Source organism: Macaca nemestrina, chromosome 15 (genome assembly GCF_043159975.1).
Source record: "Macaca nemestrina isolate mMacNem1 chromosome 15, mMacNem.hap1, whole genome shotgun sequence".
Taxonomy (NCBI): Eukaryota; Metazoa; Chordata; class Mammalia; order Primates; family Cercopithecidae; genus Macaca; species Macaca nemestrina.
The window spans coordinates 97,359,815-97,382,952 of NC_092139.1; the positions used below are offsets into that span (position 1 = coordinate 97,359,815).

The window sequence follows — 23,138 nt, forward strand, 5'->3', positions numbered from 1 at the left end:
GGCTCTTCCCGCTTTGCTCAGCACTTCTCTCTCCTGCTGCCTTGTGAAGGAGGTGCCTGTCTCCCCTTTCCCTCCTGCCATGATTATAAGTTTCCTGAGGCCTTCCCAGCCATGCGGAACTGTGAGTCACTTAAACCTCTTTCCTTTGTAAATTACCTAGTCTCCGGTATTTCCTTATAGCAATGTGGGAAGGGACTAATACACCCTTCATGCAATAAGTTACTTGTTATGTTTATTGTCTTTCTCCCCCAGTAAGAATATAAACCCATGAGGGCAGGTTTGTGTTTTGTTTACTGCTGGAGCCCCAGCACCTAAAATAGTGCTCACTACAGACTAGGCATTGAAGTACTTGTTAAATGAATCAATTCCCAAGGGAAAACTGAGGTTCAGGGAGGCGGTGTGATTCCTCCTGATAAGCAGAAGGCAAACCAAGTCTCCTAACGTCACACTGCCGGGTGTCCTCTCTTCCACAGCCAGTTCAAAGCTTAGAGAAGCCAGAGGGCTCACGCAGTGAATGCTGACAGCTTCCCAAGGAGATCGCTAAATTATCAGGTGGCAGATCCGAATCCAGTCACAGGGGGAAATGAAAACATTTTGGGGTCTTAAGACCCCTCAGCCGTGGTGATCACAGCCACTCCTGACCCAGGAGATCTGCAGCCCAAGGTGGGTGGCAATTCAATGACTCTCGCGGCCAGCCCTTGGGTCCGTGAGTTTGGTGCCGCAAGACAGGAGGACAGACGGGTCCACTTGGGGCTGCCAAGGGGGATCTGCCAAGGCTGAGCCCAGACCAACTGCTCACCCAGTGGTCAGACCCCTCACTTCACAGAACAGGTTCCTGAGGCCCAGGTGAGGAAGAGAAATGATCTCCCCCAGGTCACAAGGTAGCTATCGGGGCTAGCAGCCAAAGCCCCAGACTCCCAGGACCTGATCACCACAGTGGACTGATGGGGGAACACAGCTCAGGAGGAGGAGACTACGGAGAGACGCAGAGACAGTCCCAGCAGCCAAGCAGGTTGATGGAGAAAGCCACTCTTGCAGCAGACAGGGACAGCAACCATTAAGTCAGGGGCTGTAATGGGATCGGGAATAGCCAGTCATTCAAAATGAAAACATATAAAACCTCTCTTCTCCCATTACTGCAGAGAGACCGTGTCCCAGACACGCACACTTGATATATTAAATTTGGCAGCTCTAATACACCCCGTCTTGCCAATAAACTTATAGGAATTGGATTGAAATTGTAAGAGATGAACGTTTAACGGCCGAGTGCTAAACCAAGCCATTCAGAAAGCATGAAGCTCCAAGAAGCTGCTGGCGCTGGAGAGTAATGGGGAAGGGAGGGGACGGGGAGGGTGGTTCTCTGACAGACTAGAACAGAACGGTGGCTCTGCAGCCTACTTAGCTGGACAAAACCACACAGGCATTGAGAAGCTGCCTGTGTGACCTTGGGCAAGTCACTTCCCGTCTCTAGGCCTCTACTTCCACTGTAGTAGTGTAATATGAGGCAATGGCTGCTTGCTCAGGAAGTGGTACAGAGAAGTTAGCTAATGCAAATGGTTAAAAAGACGCTGATAATGTCTGGCATTAAGTAAGTGCTCAATAAATGTTACCTATTATTAGGGCTAGTGGTTTATTGAATACCTACTATGTGCTGGCACTAAGCTGAAAGCTCTATATGCATCGTCTCATTTAATCCCCAGGACAACCTGTCGAGTAGGGCCTGTTATGCGTTTTTAGGGGCACTGAGGTTCCAGAAACAAAGTGACTGAGCCAAGGTCACACTGCTAGGAAGGAGCCCAGTTGGGCTTGGAATCCAGGTCTCAGGCCTCTAGGGTCCCCACTCCTAATCACATAATGAATGTCTCCTCCTTAATCCCAGCACTTTGGGAGGCCGAGACGGGTGGATTGCTTGAGTCCAGGAGTTTGAGACCAGCCTGAGGGAAACCGCATCTGCACAAAAAATGCAAAAATTAGCTGAGCGTGGTGGAGCATGCCTGTAGTCCCAGCTACTCAGGAAGTGAGGCGGGAGGATGGCTTGAGCCCAGGAGGCAGAGGCTGCAGAGAGCTGAGATGGAGCCATTGTACTTTGGCCTGGACAACAGAACAAGACCCCCATCCAAAAAAAAAAAAAAAGGCTCCTCCCAACAAATCATACTAATGACAATTTTCCAATTTTCCTTTATTAACCACTAACTACACCCTAGGACCATGCTAACCCCCTCAAACCCCAAGAGTTGTGGATTATAATCTCACTCATGAATGAGGGAACTGAGGCTCAGACAGGTGCCATGAGGGACCCCAGCTCACACACGTAGGAAAGGCAGAGCAGGCCTCGGGGTACCAGCCCACCCATGCCCTCCTCTGCCCATCCATCATCTAGCACATGGGAAGTGCTTGGCCATCCTGGACGGGTCAACAGGACCCGACATTCTAGTCCCAGCTCTGCCACGTGGCTCAGTCTGTGACTCAGCCACCTGTCGTCTCTGAGCCTCAGTTTCCCCATGTGGGAAGCGGCAGGACCGGGTGATCTCTAAAGGCCTCTCTGGTTCTAATATCCAGTGATCAGATGAGAAGATGCCCACAACAATGCTTTTTTTAAAAATTTAAAAAATGGTCTCGCCATGTCGCCCAGGTTGGTCTCGAACTCCTGAGCTCAAGTGATCCTCCCATCTCTGCCTCCTGCAATGCTGGGATTACAGTCGCGAGCCACCGCGCCCGGCCGGCAATGCTTTCTATCTACCTGTCACAGACACATGCGCAGTGTCAGGCCAGGGAGACCGGCGGGCAGCACAGTCCCTCTGAGACGGGAAAGCATGCTCACTGAGCACCACCTGGGCGGGCCCCTCCCTGACCCTCTCGCCCTGAGAAGCAGGTCACAGCACCCCCATCTCACCTCCGAGAGTGGGATACCCAGCCTGGGGACAGCACTGAACACCAGGACCGGCTATCTCTGCACTTCCGTGCCTGGGGAGGCTGTCCGGGGACAGGGTTAAGAGCTGTCTCTGGAGTCAGATGTCAGGGCTAACATCCAGTCACCACTGCTTCCTAATTTTCTCACTCGGTGATCCTGGCATTTCTGGCCTTGTTTTCCTGCTATGAAAACTGAGATAATAACAGTGTTCAGGCTGGGTGCAGTGGCTCACACCTGTAATCTCAGCACTCTGGGGGCTGAGAAGGGCGGATCGCGAGGTCAGGAGTTAGAGACCAGCTTGGCCAACATAGTGAAACCCTGTCTCTACTAAAAATACAAAAATTAGCTGGGCACGGTGTATGCGCCTGTAGTCCCAGCTACTCAGGAGGCTGAGGCAGGAGAATTGCTTGAACCCGGGAGGCAGGGGTTGCAGTGAGCAGAGATCGCACCACTGCCCTAGCCTGGGTGACAGAGTGAGACTTCATCTCATAAAAAAAAAAAAAAAAAAAAAAAAAAAAAAATTAGCCGGGTGTGGTGGCACGCACCTGTAATCCCAGCTACTCAGGAGACTGAGGCAGGAGAATCACTTGAATCCAGGAGGCAGACAGAGGTTGCAGTGAGCCGAGATCGCACCACTGCATTCCAGCCTGGGTGACAGAGCGAGACTCCCTCTCAAGAAAAGCAAAAAACAAAACAAAACAAAACAACAAAACAAAAAAGAACCAGCTGTGCAGATCCCCCACTGCCCAGGGATGGCACTGGGGTAAGGGGGCACACATTCCACTGACTTCACAGGTCTGTCCCCACAGGCATGTGACTGAGGCCACGTTCCTAGACAGAGGCTGGCCTTCAACAAGATGACCTCGCTCAGGTGTAAAATTCTAGAGCTCCTGAACCAAATGCCTCCCGTTCTGATGCCTCTGCCCATGTTAGGATAGGGTTCAACTTGCAGAATCCTCTGGACACATGCAGCGCACTGCCAGACACACAACTTGGCAAGCAGAATGCTGGCTGGAGTTCAGCTCCAGCTCCCCCCTCAGCCAGGTGCCCTTGCACAAGGTGCAACCTGTACCACCGTACTTGGCAGCCGAGGCGGGGGTCAGGGACAGGGGAGAGAGGAGACAGCTGGAGTGTCTCTAAACAGCGCCCAGACACCAGCATGGGGTGCTGACTAAGCTGGCCCCCTCTGCTGTGATTCATCCCCATCCTCTGAGGGTGGCACGCACAGCAGAGTGTGAGCGAGGTCCCGTCCGGAACACAGAACCATCCGGCCTCACTCCCTGCCAGAAACACAGGTGGTGCCATCCACCCACTCCCAGGGACCAGATGCATGGCTGCAAAGGCATCTGCTGGATCCCGGGAGCATTGGCTCCGGGGTGACAGTGCTGGCTCCTCGTGGCCAAGGGGCAGCGGGCAAGGCTAGTGGGACAACCTCTGGGCCACATAGGTCACATCTGAATTCCAGCTCTGCCGCTTATAAGCTGGGTGACCCCTGGGAAGTCATTTCATCTCTGTGGATCTATCCTTAGCTATAAAATATGGATCCCACAGCTGCTGAGATTTCCCAAGGCAGTAGTACATTAAGATGCCTAGTAGCCAGCTGCAATGGCTCAGGCCTGTAATCCCAACATGTTGGGAGGCCGAGGTGGGAGGATCACTGGAGCCCAGGAGCTCGAGACCAGCCTGAACAACATGGGCAGACCCCATTTCTACAGAAAGAAAAAAAAAATTAGGCAGGCATGGTGGTGCACACCTGTAGTCCCAGCTATTTGAGAGGCTGAGGTGGGAGGATAGCTTAAGCCCAAGGAAGTCAAGGCTCCAGTGGGCTGAGACTGCACCACTACACTCCAGCCTGGGTGACAGAGACCCTGTCTCAAACAAAGAAAAAAAGGTGCCTAGCATACAGTTCCTGCTCAATAACGGAGGCTGTTACTGTTGTTACTATTATCATTCAGGTTGCCCACCCCCTGGCCCTCTAAGTGAACACACTCTGAATCCTGCTTTAAAACCGCAGTCAAGGCCGGGCACGGAGGCTCATGTCTGTAATCCCAGCACTTTGGGAGGTGGGTGGATCACCTGAGATCAGGAGTTTGAGACCAGCCTGACCAACATGGTGAAACCCCATTTCTACTAAAAATACAAAATTAGCCGGGCATGGTGGCACACACCTATAATCCTAGTTACTCAGGAGGTTGAGGCAGGAGAATTGCTTGAACCCAGGAAGCAGAGGTTGCAGTGAGCTGAGATTGTGCCACTGTGCTCCAGCCTGGGTGACAAAGCGAGACCTTGTCAGAAAAGACAGAAGAAAGAAAGAAAAGAAGGAAAGAAGGAAGGAAGGAAGGAAGGAAGGAGGGAGGGAGGGAAGGAAGGCAGGCAAAAACTAGTCAAGGCACTGTGGGGTGGCAGAGGGGAGAAAAGAGGCTGGGGATGGTGGGTGAGGGGTGACAGCTTCAGATTTGATTCCCGCTTGCTTGGCACTTCGCTTTCATTCCTTTATTTAATCCTCCTAGAGACGCTCTGAATAGATATCAATATCAAGTGTCCATTTTGCAGACCAGAAAACAGGCTTGGGAATCCTCAGTCCTAATTTGTTCACAGCCACGTCCAGAAGGACTCTAACAATATTCATAACAATGACTGTTAGTGTCGGCAACAGTAATGACACTCACATCAGTAACCAATAACAATCACGTCTCATCATCCTGAGCTGCCAGTGGGCCAGGGTGCCAGGGACCCCCACATCCCCTCCTGTGGAGCCTTCACCATGACACTGTGAAGCCACGTCTCCAAGGCCTCACAGCCAAGGCACACCAGAGCTGGCACGCACACTTGGGTCTGGCTGACCCCAGAGCCCACTCTCTCCCCATCCCACTGTCCTGCCACGAGGCTGTTACAGGGCAAACATTTGTGCTTCATCAATATTCTCCATTCCTTTTGTTGTGTGTGTCTCAAGTACAGACAGAGCTGGCTTTGGCACAAGGCAAAAATAAGCCAACAGCTCGGCCTTTGGCCAGGGGCTGGGATGCGCACTGTAATTATCCTGGACTTGTGCTCACCACGGGCGACCCTGAAGCTCACCTGTTATTTTTTCTAATTATGGCACCTCCAGACCCCAGGTAAACAGTAAACCACAGCCAGAGGACGGTTTTATTGCACGCCCACTAGGAGCTCAGTAATGTCCCAGTGTCACATATGCCTGCCATCTGGAGTTGATGGCATCAGAACCACCCCGTGGGGGTGGCCTACAGACTGCTGGTGCAGGACCCTGCTCTGAAGGAAGTGCCAAGGAAATCCAGAGGTCTTTCCTGACCGGATCCCCGTATGCTAGAGGCATCCTTGAGATCCTTGGGTGGCAGCCACACACCTTTTTCATCCCGACCTCATCCCTACGTTTGCCTCCTGCTCTCCCCTGGGGTAAGGCACCTCATCTTATTCCCATAGGTTTAAGGCAGCGAGGGGCCCACCCACTGCAATTTCTAACTCGGCAGGTCTAGGACAGGGCCAGGATCTAAGAAAGTCCTGATTCAGACTCCACAGAGAAATGCGAGTCCAGGCCGGGCACGGAGGCTCGCACTTGCAATCCCAGCACTTTGGGAGGCCAAGATGGGAGGATCACTTGAGCCCAGGAGTTTGAGACCAGCCTGGCAACATAATGAGACCCCATCTCTACAAAAAAAATTTTTTTTAATTTGACCAGGCACAGTGGCTCACGCCTTTAATCCCAACACTTTGGGAGGCCGACACAGGTGGATCACCTGAGGTCAAGAGTTCAAGGCTAACATGGTGAAACCCCATCTCTACTAAAAATACAAAAATTAGCTGGGCAGGATGGTGCATGCCTGTAATCCCAGCTAGTCCGGAGGCTGAGGTAGGAGAATCACTTGAATCTGGGAGGCGGAGGTTGCAGTGAGCCAAGATTGTGCCACTGCACTCCAGCAAAGTTAGTTAGGTATGGTAACACACACCTGTAGTCCCAGCTACTTGGGAGGCTAAGGTAGAAGGATCACTTTGAGCCCAGAAGTTCAAGGCTGCAGTGAGCCTCGATCACGCCAGTGCACTCCAGCCTGGACAACAGGATAAGACCCCCATTTCAAAAAAACAACAACAAAAAAAACCAAAACAAAAAAAAAGGACTTCACAGGAAAAAAAAAAAAGAAATGCTAGCCTAAGGTAGCAGGTGATGGACAGAACAGAGAGGGTGAGAACATGCTCAAGGTCACACAGAACAATCCTTTGAAGCTGTTTTTTCTTAAACACAACACTCTAATCACCAACCCAGGTCTGAATCCAACCCCTGCCACTCTCAGGCTGTGTAACTCTCAACAAACTACTTACCTCTGAGTTTCATCTGGAAGATGAGGGTAATGACTCTATTTCATAAGATTACTATGAGAATTAAATCATGCATGCTAGGTGCCTAGCACTGTGCCTGGCACGCCAATGGTGCTTCATACACGCTTCTGCGTGTGGCAGCCAGCCTCCAAGCCCCCAGCAATCCTACCTCCTGACTTTCACACCTTGTGTAGTCCCCTCACAAGCTGGGTCAGGGTTGGTCTGTGTAACCAAGAGAACAGAGCAGAGGTGAGGGTATGCCATTTCCAAGAACAGGTTATAAAAGACATGGCAGGCAGGGCATGTTGGCTCACGCCTGTAATCCTAGCACTTTGGGAGGCCAAGGCGGGCGGATCACTTGAGGTCAGGAGTTCGAGACCAGCCTGACCAACATGGGGAAACCTTGTCTCTACTAAAATACAAAAAATTAGCCAGGTGTGGTGGCGTGCGTCTATAGTCCCAGCTACTTGGGAGGCTGAGGCAGGAGAATTGCTTGAACCCGGGAGATGGAGGTTGCAGTGAGCTGAGATCACCACTGCACTCCAGCCTGGGCCACACACACAAAAAAAGGCACTGCCGCTTCCATCTCAGTGTCTTCTTTCTCTGATCACTTGGTCTGGCGGTAGCCAGCTGCCACACTGTGAGCAGCCCTGCAGGGTGGCCCACGTGACGAGGAACTGAGACCCCCTGCTAACAGCCATGTGAATCCATTTGGAAGCAAACCCTCCGTCCCCAGTTAAGCTTTCAGATGACTGTACCCTGGCTGGTATCTTGAGTGCCACCTCCTGAGAGACTCAGCCAGAACCACTCAGCTAAGCAGTGCCCACATTCCTGACCCTCAGAAACAGTATGAGAGAATAAAAGTTTGTTGCTTTAGGTTGGATGCAGTGGTTCATTCCTGTAATCCCAGCACCTTGGGAGGCCAAGACAGGAGGATCGCTTAAGTCCAGGAGTTCACGACCAGCCTGAGCAACATAGTAAGACCCTATCTCTACAAAAAGTATTTTTTAAAAAATTAGATGGGTGTGGTGATGCATGCCTATAGTTTCAGCTACTTGGGTGGATGAGGTGGGAGGATTGCTTGAGCCCAGGAGATGAAAGTTGCAGTGGGCCGAGATCATGCCACTGCACTCCAGCCTGGGTGGCAGAGCAAGACCTCGTCTCAAAAAAGAAAAGACAACTTAATAGGATTACGTGCAGATTTTTTTTTCACTTGATATCTAATTTTTAAAGTTTCTATATTTGGCATGTATTGTTTTAAAATTTGCAAAAAAATAAAAAATAAATTCTCTTCAAAAAAAGTGGGGTCTAGTCCGAATTCCGAATGCAGCGGTGTTGGTGACTAACTGATCACAACCAGATACAGATTTCTTTGTTCCTTCTCCACTCCCACTGCTTCGCTTGACTAGCCTCTAAAAAAACAGAAAAAGAACAAGTGGGAAATTTGTAAGGCGGGGATAAATCCTATTCCTTCTCCCTCTGGAGGCTGCCATGGAGGGTTCCAGAGACCTGGTTCACTCGGATGAACCAGCCAGGGGTGGTGAGTGAAAGAAACAGAGCAAATATTCCCCGCAGCCCCCGGATGAAAACTGACAAGGCAAACCCTGATTCCAACCAGACTTGGCCTAGCACACCCCAAGGCCTGGTGAAGGTCGGTTGAGCCTGAATCTGGGCTCCAGGGACTGCGGGCTGGAGACACAGTTTCTCAATAGATAGTTACAGGTCCCAGGAGCCCAGAGTTTCCAAATAGGAAAGGTAAAAATAGTCTGAATGAGGCTCCTGAACCAGATACTTGGACTCAAAACTGTCTCTGCCTCCCGCTTCTTCTCTCCCCAGTCTGGGCGCCAAATATCATCTGATCCTCTATCTCCACTGTCACTACTGCCCAAGACAGAACTCAGCTCCTCACCTCTGGACTCCTCACATCTGGACAGCCCCCTCCGTTCACTGTATCATAAGCACCATCAGATCAACTCTCCTTAAATCATCCCTGCTCGAAATTTTCCATGGCTTCCAAGTGAGAACCTTATTAAATATGAATCTCAGCTAAATGCAGTGACTCACACCTGTAATCCCAGCACTTTGGGAGGCCAAGGCCTCCCAACTCCTGATCAGTTGAGGTAAGGAGTTCAAGACCATCCTGGGCAACATAGTGAGACCCCTGTCTCTAAATTTTTTTTTTTTTTATTAGCCAGTTGGGGTGTCATGTGCCTGTAGCCCTTGCTACTCGAGATGCTAAGATGGGAGGATCACTGGAGCCCAGGAGTTTGAAGTTATAGTGAGCTCTGATCATGCCACTATACTCCAGCTTGGGTGGCAGACTGAGACCCTGTCTCGAAAAAATAAAAAATAAAAGGGGGCCAGGCACAGTGGCTCATGTCTGTAATCCTAGCACTTTGGGAGGCTAAGGTGGGCAGATTACCTCGGTCAGGAGTTGAAGACCAGCCTAACCAACATGGTGAAACCCTGTCTCTACTAAAAATACAAAATTAGGCCGGGCATGGTGGCTCACGCCTGTAATCCCAGCACTTTGGGAGGCCGAGGCGGGTGGATTGCCTGAGCTCAGGAGTTCGAGACCAGCCTGGGCAACACGGTGAAACCCCAATTCTACTAAAATACAAAAAATTAGGCGGGCATGACGGCATGTACCTGTAGTCCCTGCTACTCGAGAGGCTGAGGCAGGAGAATTTCTTGAACCCAGGAGGTGGAGGTTGCAGTGAGCCGAGATCGCATCACTGCACACCAGCCTGAGCAACAGAGTGAGAGTCTGTCTCAAAAAAAAAAATTAGCTGGGCATGGTTGCAGGCGCCTGTAATCCCAGCTACTCAGGAGGCTGAGGCAGGAGAATCACTTGAACCTGAGAGGCGGAAGTTGCAGTGAGCCGAGATTGCACCACTGTACTCCAGCCTGAGTGACAGAGACAGACTCCTCCGTCTCAAAAAAAAAAAAAAAAAATAGTTTAGCGTGCTGGTGCACACCTGTAATCCCAGTTACTTGGGAGGCTGAGGCACGAGATTGAACCCAGGAGGTGAAGGTTGCAGTGAGCCCAGATCATGCTACTGTATTCCAACCTGGGTGACAGAGCAAGACTCCGTGTCAAAAACAAAAAAAAAAGTCTCCTGGGTCAGGTCCCCAGAAATCCTGATTTAGCAGATCTGGAGGGGAACCTAGAAACCAGCATTTTAACTAGCAAGTCTAATACCCCTTAAGAAGCAAAAGCCTGGAGGAATGAGCTTTCCCTCGAGTTCCAAATGCAGTTGCTGCTGGGGACAGTTACTCTGGGTAGACACAGCCCCCTGGACTCATGTCCCAGCTAGAAATCAGTTCAATGATGAATAACCTCAGGTCACTGAAGTGGTAATCCAACTGCATGCTAAGCACAATTAGTTAAAGTGGATAAAGCTGTTTTCTTACTAGATAAGCGTCTTGTCACACTCCTGGAAAGTTTAGAATTAAAAAATAGAAGCATAAGGGCAAATCAAATTCACTGTATTAATGTTCTTATCCTAAATTGAGTAATAATCAGTATATTTTTGGAATTAAAAAGTAGCTGTAGGGCAGGCACGGTGGCTCACACCTGTAATCCCAGCACTTTGGGAGGCTGAGAGAACAGAATCGCTTGAACCCAGGAGGCGGAGATTGCAGTGAGCTGAGATCACACCACTGCACTCCAGCCTGGGCAACACAGCGAGACTCTGCCTCAAAAAAAAAAAAAAAAAAAAAAGTAAGTAAGTAAGTAAATAAATAAATAAAAATTAGGCTGGGGAGATGGCTCATGTCTGTAATCCCAGCACTTTGGAAGGCCAAGGTGGGTGGATCAGTTGAGCTCAGTAATTTGAGACCAGCCTGGCCAACATGGTGACACCCCTAAAATTTTTTTGTCTCTACAAAAAATATATAAGAAAACCAGAAAACCAATGAGTGAGGCATAGTGGCATGCACCTGTAGTCCCAGCTACTTGGAAGGCTGAGGTGGGAGTATCACTTGAGCCCAGGAGTTGGAGGCTGCAGTGAGCTATGATCATGCCACTACACTCCAGCCTGGGCAACACAGTAAGACCCTTCTCAAAATAATAATAATAATAACAACGCAGTGTGGTGGTGCACAGCTGTAATCCCAGCTGTTTGGGAGGTTGAACCAGGTGAATTGCTTGAGCCCAGGAGTTCCAGGCTGCAAGGAACTATGATTATTACAACCAGGAATTATGTGCCACTGTACTCCAGCCTGGGAAATGGAGGGAGACCCTGTCTCTACAAAAATAAAACATAATAAAACCAAATAAAACAAGCCACACCTTTAACTCCCTGTGGTCTTCCCTACTCATTGCACCTAAAATGATTCTCTCTCCTCTGAACTTCCCATCAGCCAGATTGGTTGGAAATGATCAGCAAGACCTAAGTAGTCTTCCCCTAGAGTCTCACAACTTCCTGCTCTGAGGGGCTCCCAGGATGCTTTGCAAATAGTAAAAAACCACAGTAAGGATAACTCATGGATGTAAAGCATTTCACTTTTTACCTTCTGATCCCCTAACCTGGTATTACTGTTGCTATTTACAGATGAATTACAAGATGGCCCAGAGAGTCAAAGCCTGATCAATGTCACAGAGTCAGAGGCAGAGCCAGGCCTGCAATCCAATCCCTGGTTTTTGTTTGTTTTGTTTTCCTTTGAGCTCTGTCACCCAGGCTGGAGTGCAGTGGCGCAATCTCGGCTCGTGGCAGCCTCCACCTCCCAAGTTCAAGTGATTCTCCTGCCTTAGCTTCCCAAGTAGCTGGGATTACAAGCAGGTACCACCACACCTGGCTAATTTTTTTTGTATTTTTAGTAGAGACAGGATTTCACCATGTTGGCCAGGCTGGTCTTGAACTCCTGACCTCAAGTGATCCACCCACCTTGGCCTCCCAAAGTGCGGGGATTACAGGTGTGAGCCACCGCGCCCAGCCCCTAGTTTGTTTTTTGTAGAGATGGTCTCACTGTGTGGCCCAGGCTGGTCTTCAACTCTTGGCCTCAAGTGTTCCTCCTGCCTTGGCCTCCCAAAACGCTGGGATTATAGGTATGAGCCACCATGTCCAGCCCAGTCCCTGGTTTTGAATGCCACCCCTATCTGGATGACTCTTCTCAGGCTCATACCTCTCCTCTAAACTCCAGATCCGTGTCCTCATTTGCCTCTAGACACCTCCACTTGATGTCTGTGGGCCAGCTCAAACTGACGTGGACAAAACAGAATTTAAGATAATTCCTGTTGATTTTAAATTGTTGAGGTCAAAACTTAGATGTCAGCTGGACGCGGTGGCTCACACCTGTAATCCTGGCACATTGGGAGACCATGGCAGGTGGATCACTTGACACCAGGAGTTCAAGACCAGCCTGGCCAACATGGTGAAACCCTGTCTCTACTAAAAACACAAAAATGAGGTGGGTGTGTTGGCGTCTGCTTGTAATCCCAACTACTCAGTAGGCTGAGGCATGAAAATTGCTTGAACCTGGGTGGCAGAGGTTGCAGTGAGCCGAGATGGCCACTGCACTCCAGCCTGGGCAACAGAGCAAGACTCTGTCCAAAAAACAAACAAACAAAAAAAACCACACAAAAAAACTTAGATTATCCTCCTGATTCCTCTTTCCTGTGCACCCTACACACATCTGCTAGCTTGCTCTGTCTGCCCTACCTCCCAAATTACATCCCAAATCTGATCACTGCTCTGCTCCACACCCTAACCTAAATTACCACCCATCAGGCCAAGCGTGGTGGCTTACGCCTGTAATCTCAGCACTCTGGGAGGCCAAGGTGGGAGGATCACCTGAGGTCAGGAGTTTGAGACCAGCCTGGCCAACATGGTGAAACCCCATCTTTACTAAAAAAAAAAAAAATTAACTAGGCATGGTGGCAGGCACCTGTAATCCCAGTCACTCAGGAGGCTGAAGCAGGAGAACCACTTGAACCCGTGAGGCGGAGGTTGCAGTAAGCCGAGATAGCACCACTACACTCCAGCCTGGGCAACAGAGCGAGACTCCATCTCAAATAAATAAATAAATAAATAAATAATCACCCAACTTCCCTCAACTGATCTACAACAATAACTTCCCCCTCACAGTCCACTCTCCATAGACCAGCCAGGATGATGACATTAAAGTGCAAATTAAATCTTGTCGCATTTCTGCTGAAAACCCTTCAGTGGCCTCCTAGTGCAATTAGGAAAAAACATGACACCCTGGCCAGACTCGGTGGCTCACACCTGTAATTCCAGCACCTTGCAGGGCCGAGGCAGGAAGATCGCTTGAGCACAGAAGTTGGAGACCAACTTATCAAAAACAAAAACCAAAGAAAACAAGACTCCGTAACGTGGGTTCCAAGGCCAGATATCAGCTGACCGGAGTCCACCTCTTCATAATCCACTCTACTTCTTTCCCTCAAACATCCCAGGACTGTAGCTGCCTCAAGGCCTTTGCACCAACGTTTTCCTGTTCAACTCTACTATTCATTCAGGTATCTAGTCAAGTGTCACCCCCAGAGCAGCCACCCAGGGTGCAATGTCACCACCACTGCCTCTCCAGTCAACCAAAGCACTATGTGTTTGTTGCACTGTACCTCCCCCACCTGCCCACTCAGTAGATTGAGCGCTCTATGAGAGCAGGGACTTGTTCACTGCTGGGTCCCCAGAGCAGGGACCAGAACAGGCGCTGGGAAAACATCTGTTGAATGTCCCAGGTACTCCAAACCCGCTCTTTTCAATACCAAGCAGGTCCCAAGTCTCCAGCCTTCCAGACCAGGGTTGCCGGGTGCGAAGCCCAGGGGTGAGAGTAACAGGAAGCAGGGCAGATCCCTCCCTGCCGTTAAGCCAGCGTGAAGGGTTTAACCTCCAGGACAAGACTTTTGCCACAGGCTCCAGCTCCTGGCCTAGACTTGGGGCTGACGGAGGGGACAAGGTGAAGAGATGAGCCAGGGTCTCGGGAACCCAGATCCCCTCACCCCTCTATCCACTCCCCATCCCAAGGAATAGTGCGTCCCGCCGCAGGGCGTACGGACAAAGAGGGAGGCGCTCAAGTCTTCCAATGCGGGGAAAAGAGACTAGGGCTCGCCCCTCGGCGTCTGGCGGAAGGTACCTGGCTCCCCGGTGGCGGCAGCTCCGGGCTCCTCCTCCTGCGTCCCCACGTCGCGCACTGCTTGCTGGGATTCGTAGTCTCGCCTTGGCCATCAGCTCCCCCTTCCCAGAGAGCTTTAGGAATCCAAGCCAGGACGGGCGGAGGGCGGGGGGAAGGTGATGGCGCGCGAGGGCTTCTGGGAGTTGTAGTTTAACATATTCAAACAGCCAGGAATTCTGGAGAGGAAAAATTGGGTAATAAATTTTATCAGATTATTTGGGTTGTCCTGATATGGATCTTATGAGATTTTTTTTTCTCAGGCCCAGGACAGCCGTACCTCTGTGGTTCAAAACACCCAAAGCCGAGATTCAGAGGTACTACAAATCCCATAAAGTGTTGCACGTCTAGGGCCTTTGGAGAACGAGGTCGGCCCCGGCGCAGGCGCGGTGGCGCGAGTTGGACCGTGAAAAAAGAAACATGGCGGCCGCGGCGTTTACTTCGAAATTGTACTCCCTGCTGTTTCGCAGGACCTCCACCTTCGCTCTCACCATCGTCGTGGGCGTCGTATTCTTCGAGCGCGCCTTTGATCAAGGCGCGGACGCGATCTACGACCACATCAACGAGGGGGTGAGGGCCTGTGGCATCCTTGACCTTGGACCTGCCTGAGGGGTGACAGTGGAGTAGAGGTGGGACGGGACTCAGTAACCTTTACCAGGAAGGGGGTAAGGGGTAAACCGTCGGCGTCTTCTGTCTCGAGTCCGCCGTCTGTCCCCTTGGCTTGATGTGAATTATAAAACATTAAGCGAGGTTAATATATCTCACTTTACAGGGGTTGTAAGTATCGCTGTGTGCCACCCCACATACCCACTTGTCCATTATCAGAAGCAAAAACTAAAGGCTAGTGAGAGCAAAGGACTTACTAGGTGCACAGGAAGCCAGGGGCAAGTCAGGGCCAGAAACGGGACCCCTGTCTCTCAGGGTTTCAAGGGCAGATTTGAGCAGGCGACGGTCGTGAAAAGGACATTAGACACCTTAGACGCCGTGGCTGAAGTTTCAGGTGACGCTTTCGGTCCCCAAGGCTTCCCACGTAGGCAGTTGTTATTAATGGTTGAGAGTGGGAGCTATGAAATCAGAAAGCCTTGGATAGGAACACTGGTCCTTGTCACTTAACTGTGGCATTAAGTTGAGCAAGTTTCTTCTCTGAACTCCGTTTTAACTGTGAGATGGAGATATTAATAGTAGTAACCTGAGCACTATTGTGAGGATCACAGGAGATGCAGCAGGGTGCCACATGCCTGGTAGGTGGCACCACTGAAAAGTAATCACTGCTTACATTCCTCAGGAGAAAGTGGAAGCATGAGGTAGGAATGGCAACACATTTTTGACTTTTATGTATCACGCACTGTGCTAGGTGCAGTGCATGCTTTATATCGCTAAATTATGGCTGTATTGGAGTAGGCCTTATACATCTAGCCCTGTTCCACCACTCACTTGTTTTTAATTTGAGACTGACTCTGCAGCCTGGGAAGGCACTGTCCACTAGTGCTATGCTGCCTGTGACCAGTGCAACTTCCTGCCCACATGAAAGCATTGCCACTGTACCGTCTCTTGCAGTTGCTTCTGCTGACCACTCCCACTGATCTGGAGAGACATCCAAGCATGTTGTTATAACTCACCCATTTTCCCTGTGCTTTTTTTTTTCTTTTTTGAGACAGGGTCTCACTCTGTCACCCAGGTTGGAGTGCAGTGGCATGATCACAGCTCACTGCAGCCTTGACCTCCTGGGTTCAAGTGATCCTCCCACCTCAGCCTCCTGAGTAGCTGGGACCACAGGCAAGTGCCACCACGCCCAGCTAATTTTTGTATTTTTCGTAGAGATGGCGTTTCACCATGTTGCCCAGGCTGGTCTCGAATTCCTGAGCTCAGTCTGTCCTCCTGCCTTAGTCTCCTAAAGTGCTGGGATTACAAATGTGAGCCACTGTGCTCAACCTCTTGTGCTTTTGGGAATGAGAATTTTGGCCAATTTAGGTCCCAGGAAATGTTTTAAATGGCTCATGGTGAAATATTTTGGGACTACACACTTACAACCTCTTCAGTAATACCTGGGAGTTAAAGAACTGAGACATCTTCCAGGCTGTTTTCCTTAATAATTGTGTGTTTTGGGGCACTTCCCTCGATCTCAACCTGAATTTCCTATAAAATTAAAATCACCCCTTTCTACTTCACCTGGTGATTGAAAGCATCATAGTATTTTATAAATGCCAAGAATTATGCATGAAGGCTCAGCACGGTGGCTCACGCCTGTCATCTCAGCGCTTTGGGAGGCTGAAGCGGGCAGATCACTTGAGGTCAGGAGTTTGAGACCAGCTTAGCCAACATGGCGAAACCCCATCTCTACTAAAAATACAGAAAGTAGCCGGGTAGCGCACACCTGTATTCCTAGCTGCTCGTGAAACTGAGGCAGGACAATCGCTTGAACCCAGGAGGCTGAGGTTGCAGTGAGCTGAGATTGCGCCACTGCACTCCAGCCTGGGTGACAGAGGAGTCTCAAAAAAAAAAAAAAAAAAAAATGTGCATCAAGCATAGGATTGCTTCGAGTTTGCCCACCACAAGTGTATCTTTTTATTTTTATTTATTTATTTTTTTGAGACGGAGTCTTGCTCTGTCGCCCAGGCTGGAGTGCAGTGGCGCGATCTCCACTCACTGCAAGCTCCACCTCCCGGGTTCAAGCCATTCTCCTGCCTCAGCCTCCGGTATAGCTGGGACTACAGGCGCCCGCCACCGCGCCCGGCTAATTTTTGTATTTTTTTAGTAGAGACGGGGTTTCACCGTGTTAGCCAGGATGGTCTCGATCTCCTGACCTCGTGATCCGCCCATCTCGGCCTCCCAAAGTGCTGGGATTACAGGCGTGAGCCACCGCGCCTGGCCAAGTGTATCTTTTTAATCAGGACATGGCATATGTTTCTCCCAAGCTCATTTTAGAGACCAGGGCAGTGGGAGTAGTTGTAAAATGTGAGAGGCAAAGGTCAAAGTTTGTGGCTCTTGTCTTTAAAATGCAGAAACTGTGGAAACACATCAAGCACAAGTATGAGAAGAAGTAGTTCCCTGGAGGCCCCCATCGAGGCCAGAAGGACCAGGTCCACCCAGCAGCTGTTTGCCCAGAGCTGGAGGCTGAGCTTGAAGATGATGCTCAAGTTACTCTTCATGGACCACCGTTCGCTGTTGGCAGGAAACGGCTTTACTTACAAAAGACTCTTTACCTTCTGCTGTGTTTGAAGTATGTTTAGTCAGCATGCTCAGGAAATAAATCTGAATTGCCCTTGAGACCTGCTTCTGCATTGGTTGCTTTGTTAACTCTACCTGATCTTCACTTGTCAGTAATTTGAGACCACTTCAAAGCCCTCTGCAAACACCCCAAGGGCAGAGTCTGCTATTTTGAGTTTTCCATTAACTTCCAAAGAATTCCGCTTTTCAAAACAGGAGCCAGAGTTGGAGATATTACAGTCAACTTTGGCTTCTGAGCCAGTAATTCCATTCTTAAATAACTCACTGTCTTGGCCATGAGGAAGCACTATGGCCTCAGCTGGGGGAAAGACCCTGGCCTGGGGGTCTTAGCCACTCCCCACCCTAGGGTCTAGTTCAGGGGTATCCAGTCTTGGCTTCCCTGGGCCACGATGGAAGAATTGGCTTGGGCCACACATAAAATAACACTAATGATAGCTGACGAGCTAAAACAAAAGACAAAACGGTTTGTGCAAAAATCTCATAATGTTTTTAGAAAGTTGAAGAATTTGTGTTTGGGCCTCATTCAGAGGCATCCTGGGCTGCATGCAGCCTGCGGGCCTTGGGTTGGACAAGCTTGGTGTATTCTGCCTCTTACTGAGTATCTTTTGGTAAGCTGCCATACCTCTCTGGCTCACAGCCTCCTGCCACCAACTGAACTCTGATGAGTTCAGTTCGTAAAGGTGCTTAGTTGGTGGGTTTGAATCCTCACTCCACTGACTCTAGCTATGGGAACCAAGGTGATATGGTTTGGCTGTGTCCCCACCCAAATCTCATTTTGAATTGTAGCTCCCATAGTTCCTATTTGTTGTGGGAGGGACCCGCTGGGAGATAATTGAATCATGGGAGTGGTTCCCCCACACTGTTCTCATTGTAGTAAATAAGTCTCACTAGATCTGATGATTTTATAAGGGGTTTCCCCTTTTGCTTGGCTCTGATTCTCTCTTGCCTGCCGCCATGTAAGACGGGCCTTTCCCCCTCCACCATGAGTGTGAGGCCTCCCCAGCCACGTGGAACTGTGAGTGCATTAAACTTCTGTTTCTTTATAAATTACCCAGTCTCGGTTATGTCTTTATCAGCAGCGTGAAAATGAACTAATACACAAGGGCAAGGCACTTGAACTTGCTGACCTTCGGTTTCCTTATCTGTAAAATGGGGTAGTAGAACATACTGTATGGGATTTTGGGGAGTATTAAAGGAGTTGTGCCTGTAATCCCAGCACTTTAGGAGGCTGAGATGGGAGGACTGCTCGAGGCCAACAGTTTGAGACCAGTCTAAGCAATACAGTGAGATACCCCACCTCTACAAAAAAATTTAAAATTAGCTGAGCATGGTGCCACAAGCCTATAATCCCAGCTACTTGGGAGGCTGAGGTGGCAGGATTACTTGAGCCCAGAAGTTAAGGTTACAGTGAGTTACGATTATGCCACTGCACTCCTGCCTGGGGCATAGTGAGACAGTGTCTCTAAAAAAAATTTTTGGCTGGGCATGGTGTCTCATACCTGTAATCCCAGCACTTTGGGAGGCCAAGTCAGGTGGAATTGCTTGAGGTCAGGAGTTCGAGACCAGCCTGGCCAACATGGTGAAACCCTATCTCTACTAAAAATACAAAAATTAGCCACGTGTGGTGGCATATACTTGTAATCCCAGCTACTCAGGAGGCTGAGGCAGGAGAATTTCTTGAACTCGGGAGGTGGAGGTTACAGTGAGCTGAGATCGCGCCACTGCACTCCAGCCTGGGAGACAGCAAGATTCTGTCTCGCTCTGTCACCCAGAATGGAATGCTATGGCGCGATCTCAGCTCACTGAAGCCTTGACCTGGGTGCAAACAATCCTCCCACCTCAGCCCCCCAGGTAGCTGGGACTACAGGTGTGCGCCACCACTCCCCGCTAGTTTTTTTGTATTTTTTGTAGAGGTAGGGTTTTGCCATAGTTGCCCAGGCTGGTCTCGAACTCCTAGACTCAAGACATCCTCCTGTCTTGGCCTCCCAAAGTGTTGAGATTACAAGCCACCATGCCCAGCCAAAAATGTTTTTAAATTAAATTTTTTAAAATAGAGGAGCTGTAGGCCGGGCACAGTGGCTCAAGACTGTAATCCCAGCACTTTGTGAGGCCATCGCAGGTGGATCACGAGGTCAGAAGATCGAGACCGTTCTGGCTAACATGGTGAAACCCCATTTCTACTAAAAATACAAAAAATTAGCCGGGCGTGGTGGCAGGCGCCTGTAGTCCCAGCTACTTGGGAAGCTGAGGCAGGAGAACAGCGTGAACCGGGGAGGCGGAGGTTGCAATGAGCAAAGATCGTGCCACTGCACTCCTGCCTGGGGGACAGAGCCAGACTCCCCGTCTCAAAAAAAGTAAAAAAAATAGAGGAGCTGTACTGCAGTTAGCACAGTCACAGATACTGGCACATGGAAGAAACTGTTGGCAAAGACATGGATGCTAAGGACTCAGAAAACCAGATGATTCTGCTGGAAGGCTGGAGCAGCAGGAATGTGAAGAGGAGGAGTTGGAGAAACGTCTGGTTATTCATTCAGCAAGCGTTTGGCTGGCCACTGTGAGGCACTGTGCTAGCAGGACATACGGTGGTAATATAGCACTTGGGGCTTAAACTCCTATGGGGAAGACACCAAAAGCCATCCTGTATTATTACAGACTGAGCCAAGGGCTCTGGGAAGCAGTACAAGGAGAGGGAGGAATTAACCAGGAGTGACAGCTGATCTAGGGAAGCCTCAGAAGAGCTGAGACCGATAGGTGACAAAGATGAGCCATTTATGTTGGGCATCAGAGGCAAAGCAGGGGAAGTAGCAGGTTTTAGGGCCCCTAAGTGGGGAAAGCACTTGCTGTGTTGCAGGAGCTAAGAGGCCAGGTAGATGAGGTTGAAGGTGGAGAATACACGAGACCAGATCATTCAGGACCTTGTAAGTCACAGTGAAGAGTCTGGGCTGGGTGCGGTATGCTTCATGCCTGTAATTCCAGCACTTTGGGAGGCCCAGGCGGGTGGATCACTTGAGGTCAGGAGTTCAAGACCAGCCTGGCCAACATGGTGAAATCCCTGTCTCTACTAAAAATACAAAAATTAGCAGGGCATGGTGGCATGCACCTATAATCCCAGCTACTTGGAAGGGTGAGGCAGGAGAATCGTTTGAGCCTGGGAGGCAGAGGTTGTAGTGAGCTGAGATCTCGCCACTGCACTCCAGCCTGGGCAATAGAGTGAGACTCCATCTAAAAAAAAATAAAATAAAAAAAGATCTGGATTTTACCAAAATTAGAATGAGTAGCTACTACTGAAAATTTCCTAAGCAAGGGAACAACAAGCTCTGTCATATAAAAACTTCACTCTGGGGCCAGGCGCGGTGGCTCAAGCCTGTAATCCCAGCACTTTGGGAGGCCGAGACAGGCGGATCGCGAGGTCAGGAGATCGAGACCATCCTGGCTAACACGGTGAAACCCCGTCTCTACTAAAAAAATACAAAAAATTAGGCGGGCGCCTGTAGTCCCAGCTACTCCGGAGGCTGAGGCAGCGTAAACCCGGGAGGCGGGGCTTGCAGTGAGCTGAGATCCGGCCACTGCACTCCAGCCCAGGCGACAGAGCGAGTCTCTGTCTCAAAAAAATAAAAAATAAAAAACAAAACAAAACAAAACAAAAAAAACTTCACTCTGGCAACTGAGGGGGAATTAGATTGGAAGTGGGTGGGAATAAAAGCAGAGAGGGTAGCTAAGAGGCTGATACCTGGCTCCTGGTTAGAGCCCATGGCTGTTAAAGACCTTGCAGCCTGGCTGGAAACTGTGCCTCCTGGCTGGGAGTGGCAGAGAAGAACATTGGGAAGCCCTGAGCAGGGATACAGCAGCTCTGGTTTGTAGCTGGGGAAGCTGCCTGGCCTGGGTAAGGTAAATGACTCACCAGTCTGCCATCTTTCACCTACAGCCTGATGTGATTCAGCCAGAGCTGGATTATCCAGAATCTTCTCTGATGGAGGAAGATTCAGGTCAGGAAACCCATGGAGAGGTAGGAGAGACCCTAGAAATCGTCCAGTTTTTCCTACCTGAGGCATATCTTTGTGAAGATGAAGTTGAAGCCTAGAAAAATTATGACCTGCCAAAGATAGTACAGCTCTGCGGTCAAATTAAGACCTAAGGGAGGCCAGGCACAGTCAGACGCGGTGGCTCATGCCTGTAATCCCAACACTTTGAGAGGCCAAGGTAGGTGGATCACTTGAGGTCAGGAGTTTGAGACCAGCCTGGGCAACATGGCGAAACTCTGTCTCAAACTACAAAAATTAGCTGGGTGTGATGGCTCATGCCTGTAATCCCAGCTACTCGGGAGGCTGAGGCAGGAGAATCGATTTAACCTGTTAGTCAGAGGTTGCAGTGAGCTGAGATTGTGCCACTGCACTCCAGCCTGGGCAACAGAGCAAGACCCCATCTCACAACAACAAACAAAAAAACACATAAAAAATTAAACTTAGTTTTATTCAGAAGTTTTTTTGGTTTTTGTGTGTTTTTTTGTTGTTGTTTGTTTTTTTTAAGAAAAAAAAAAAGAAGAAGACCTGAACCAAAGCAGAGGCTATTCTAAGACTTTTGTTTTTGAGACGCCACCATAGCTCACTGCAGCTTTGAACTCCTGGGCTCCCCCACCTGGGCCTCCTGAGTTGCTGGGACTATAGGTGTGTGTGCCATTGTGCCCAGCTAGTTTTTCGCAGAGACGTGGTCTTGCCATTACCCAGAAGGGTCTTAAACTCCCAGCCTCCAGTGATCCTCCCTCCTTGGCCTCCCAAAACACTAGGAAAATAGGCGTGAGGCACTATCCCTGGTCTCAGACTTTTTTTTTTTTTTTTGAGACGGTGTCTCATGAGAGTGCAGTGGCGCAATCTCGGCTCACTACAAGCTCTGCCTCTTGGGTTCACGCCATTCTCCGGCCTCAGCCTCCCGAGTAGCTGGGACTACAGGCGCCCGCCACCACTCCCGGCTAATTTTTTTGTATTTTTAGTAGAGATGGGGTTTCACCATGTTAGGATGGTCTCGATCTCCTGACCTCGTGATCTGCCCGCCTCGGCCTCCCAAAGTGCTGGGATTACAGGCGTGAGCCACCGCGCCCAACCGGTCTCAGACTTTTATGAATGATTTCAGCATCACGTAGAGAATGACTCTGGGGGTTGAAGATTGCAACTTATATTAAATTGTTCCCAATGATTTGAGGGCAACATTCTGGTAAACAATAAAGCAGGGGCCGGGCGCAGTGACTCATGCCTGTAATCCCAGCACTTTGGGAGGCCGAAGCAGGTGGATCACCTCAGGTCAGGAGTTCGAGAACAGCCTGGCCAACGTGGTGAAACCCTGTCTCTATTAAAAATACAAAAATTAGCTGGGTATGGTGGCGTCTGCCTGTAGTCCCAGTGAGAGGTGACAATGTGCTAGCAGCCCTCACAGCGCCTCCTCGGCTTCGGCGTCCACTCTGGCGGCGCTTGAGGTGCCCTTCAGCCCACCACGACACCGTGGGAACCCCTCTCTGGGCGGACTGAGGCCGAAGCTGCCT

At 50.0% G+C, this 23,138-nt stretch overlaps 2 protein-coding genes across 5 annotated transcripts in view; one reads left to right on the top strand and one right to left on the bottom strand.

The window, feature by feature from the left end:
- The window catches only part of LOC105487254 (zinc finger matrin-type 5), a 31,535-nt gene extending 17,054 nt beyond the window's left edge, over positions 1-14,481 (bottom strand). Inside the window, exon 1 of one of the 3 annotated variants that reach the window (XM_011750663.3) lies at positions 14,342-14,481. The gene's annotated coding sequence lies outside the window, so the exon portion shown is untranslated. Of the gene's footprint in view, positions 1-2,893; positions 3,081-7,412; positions 7,466-14,341 lie in introns of those variants that run through there. The other 2 variants (XM_011750664.2, XM_011750666.3) reach the window with 2 other exon arrangements.
- Positions 14,482-14,654: 173 nt separating this feature from the next.
- Positions 14,655-17,644, top strand: LOC105487255 (ubiquinol-cytochrome c reductase, complex III subunit X). Of its 2 annotated transcripts, none has more exons than XM_011750668.3 (2): positions 14,655-15,006; positions 17,380-17,644. In XM_011750668.3, exon 1 carries the CDS (start codon positions 14,798-14,800, stop codon positions 14,984-14,986), a length of 189 nt encoding a protein of 62 aa, XP_011748970.1. In that variant the 5' UTR covers positions 14,655-14,797; the 3' UTR covers positions 14,987-15,006; positions 17,380-17,644. The 2 variants fall into 2 exon arrangements, with proteins under 2 accessions (XP_011748970.1, XP_011748969.1); XM_011750667.2 differs by having other exon boundaries at positions 14,743-14,947.
- Positions 17,645-23,138: the final 5,494 nt, after the last annotated feature.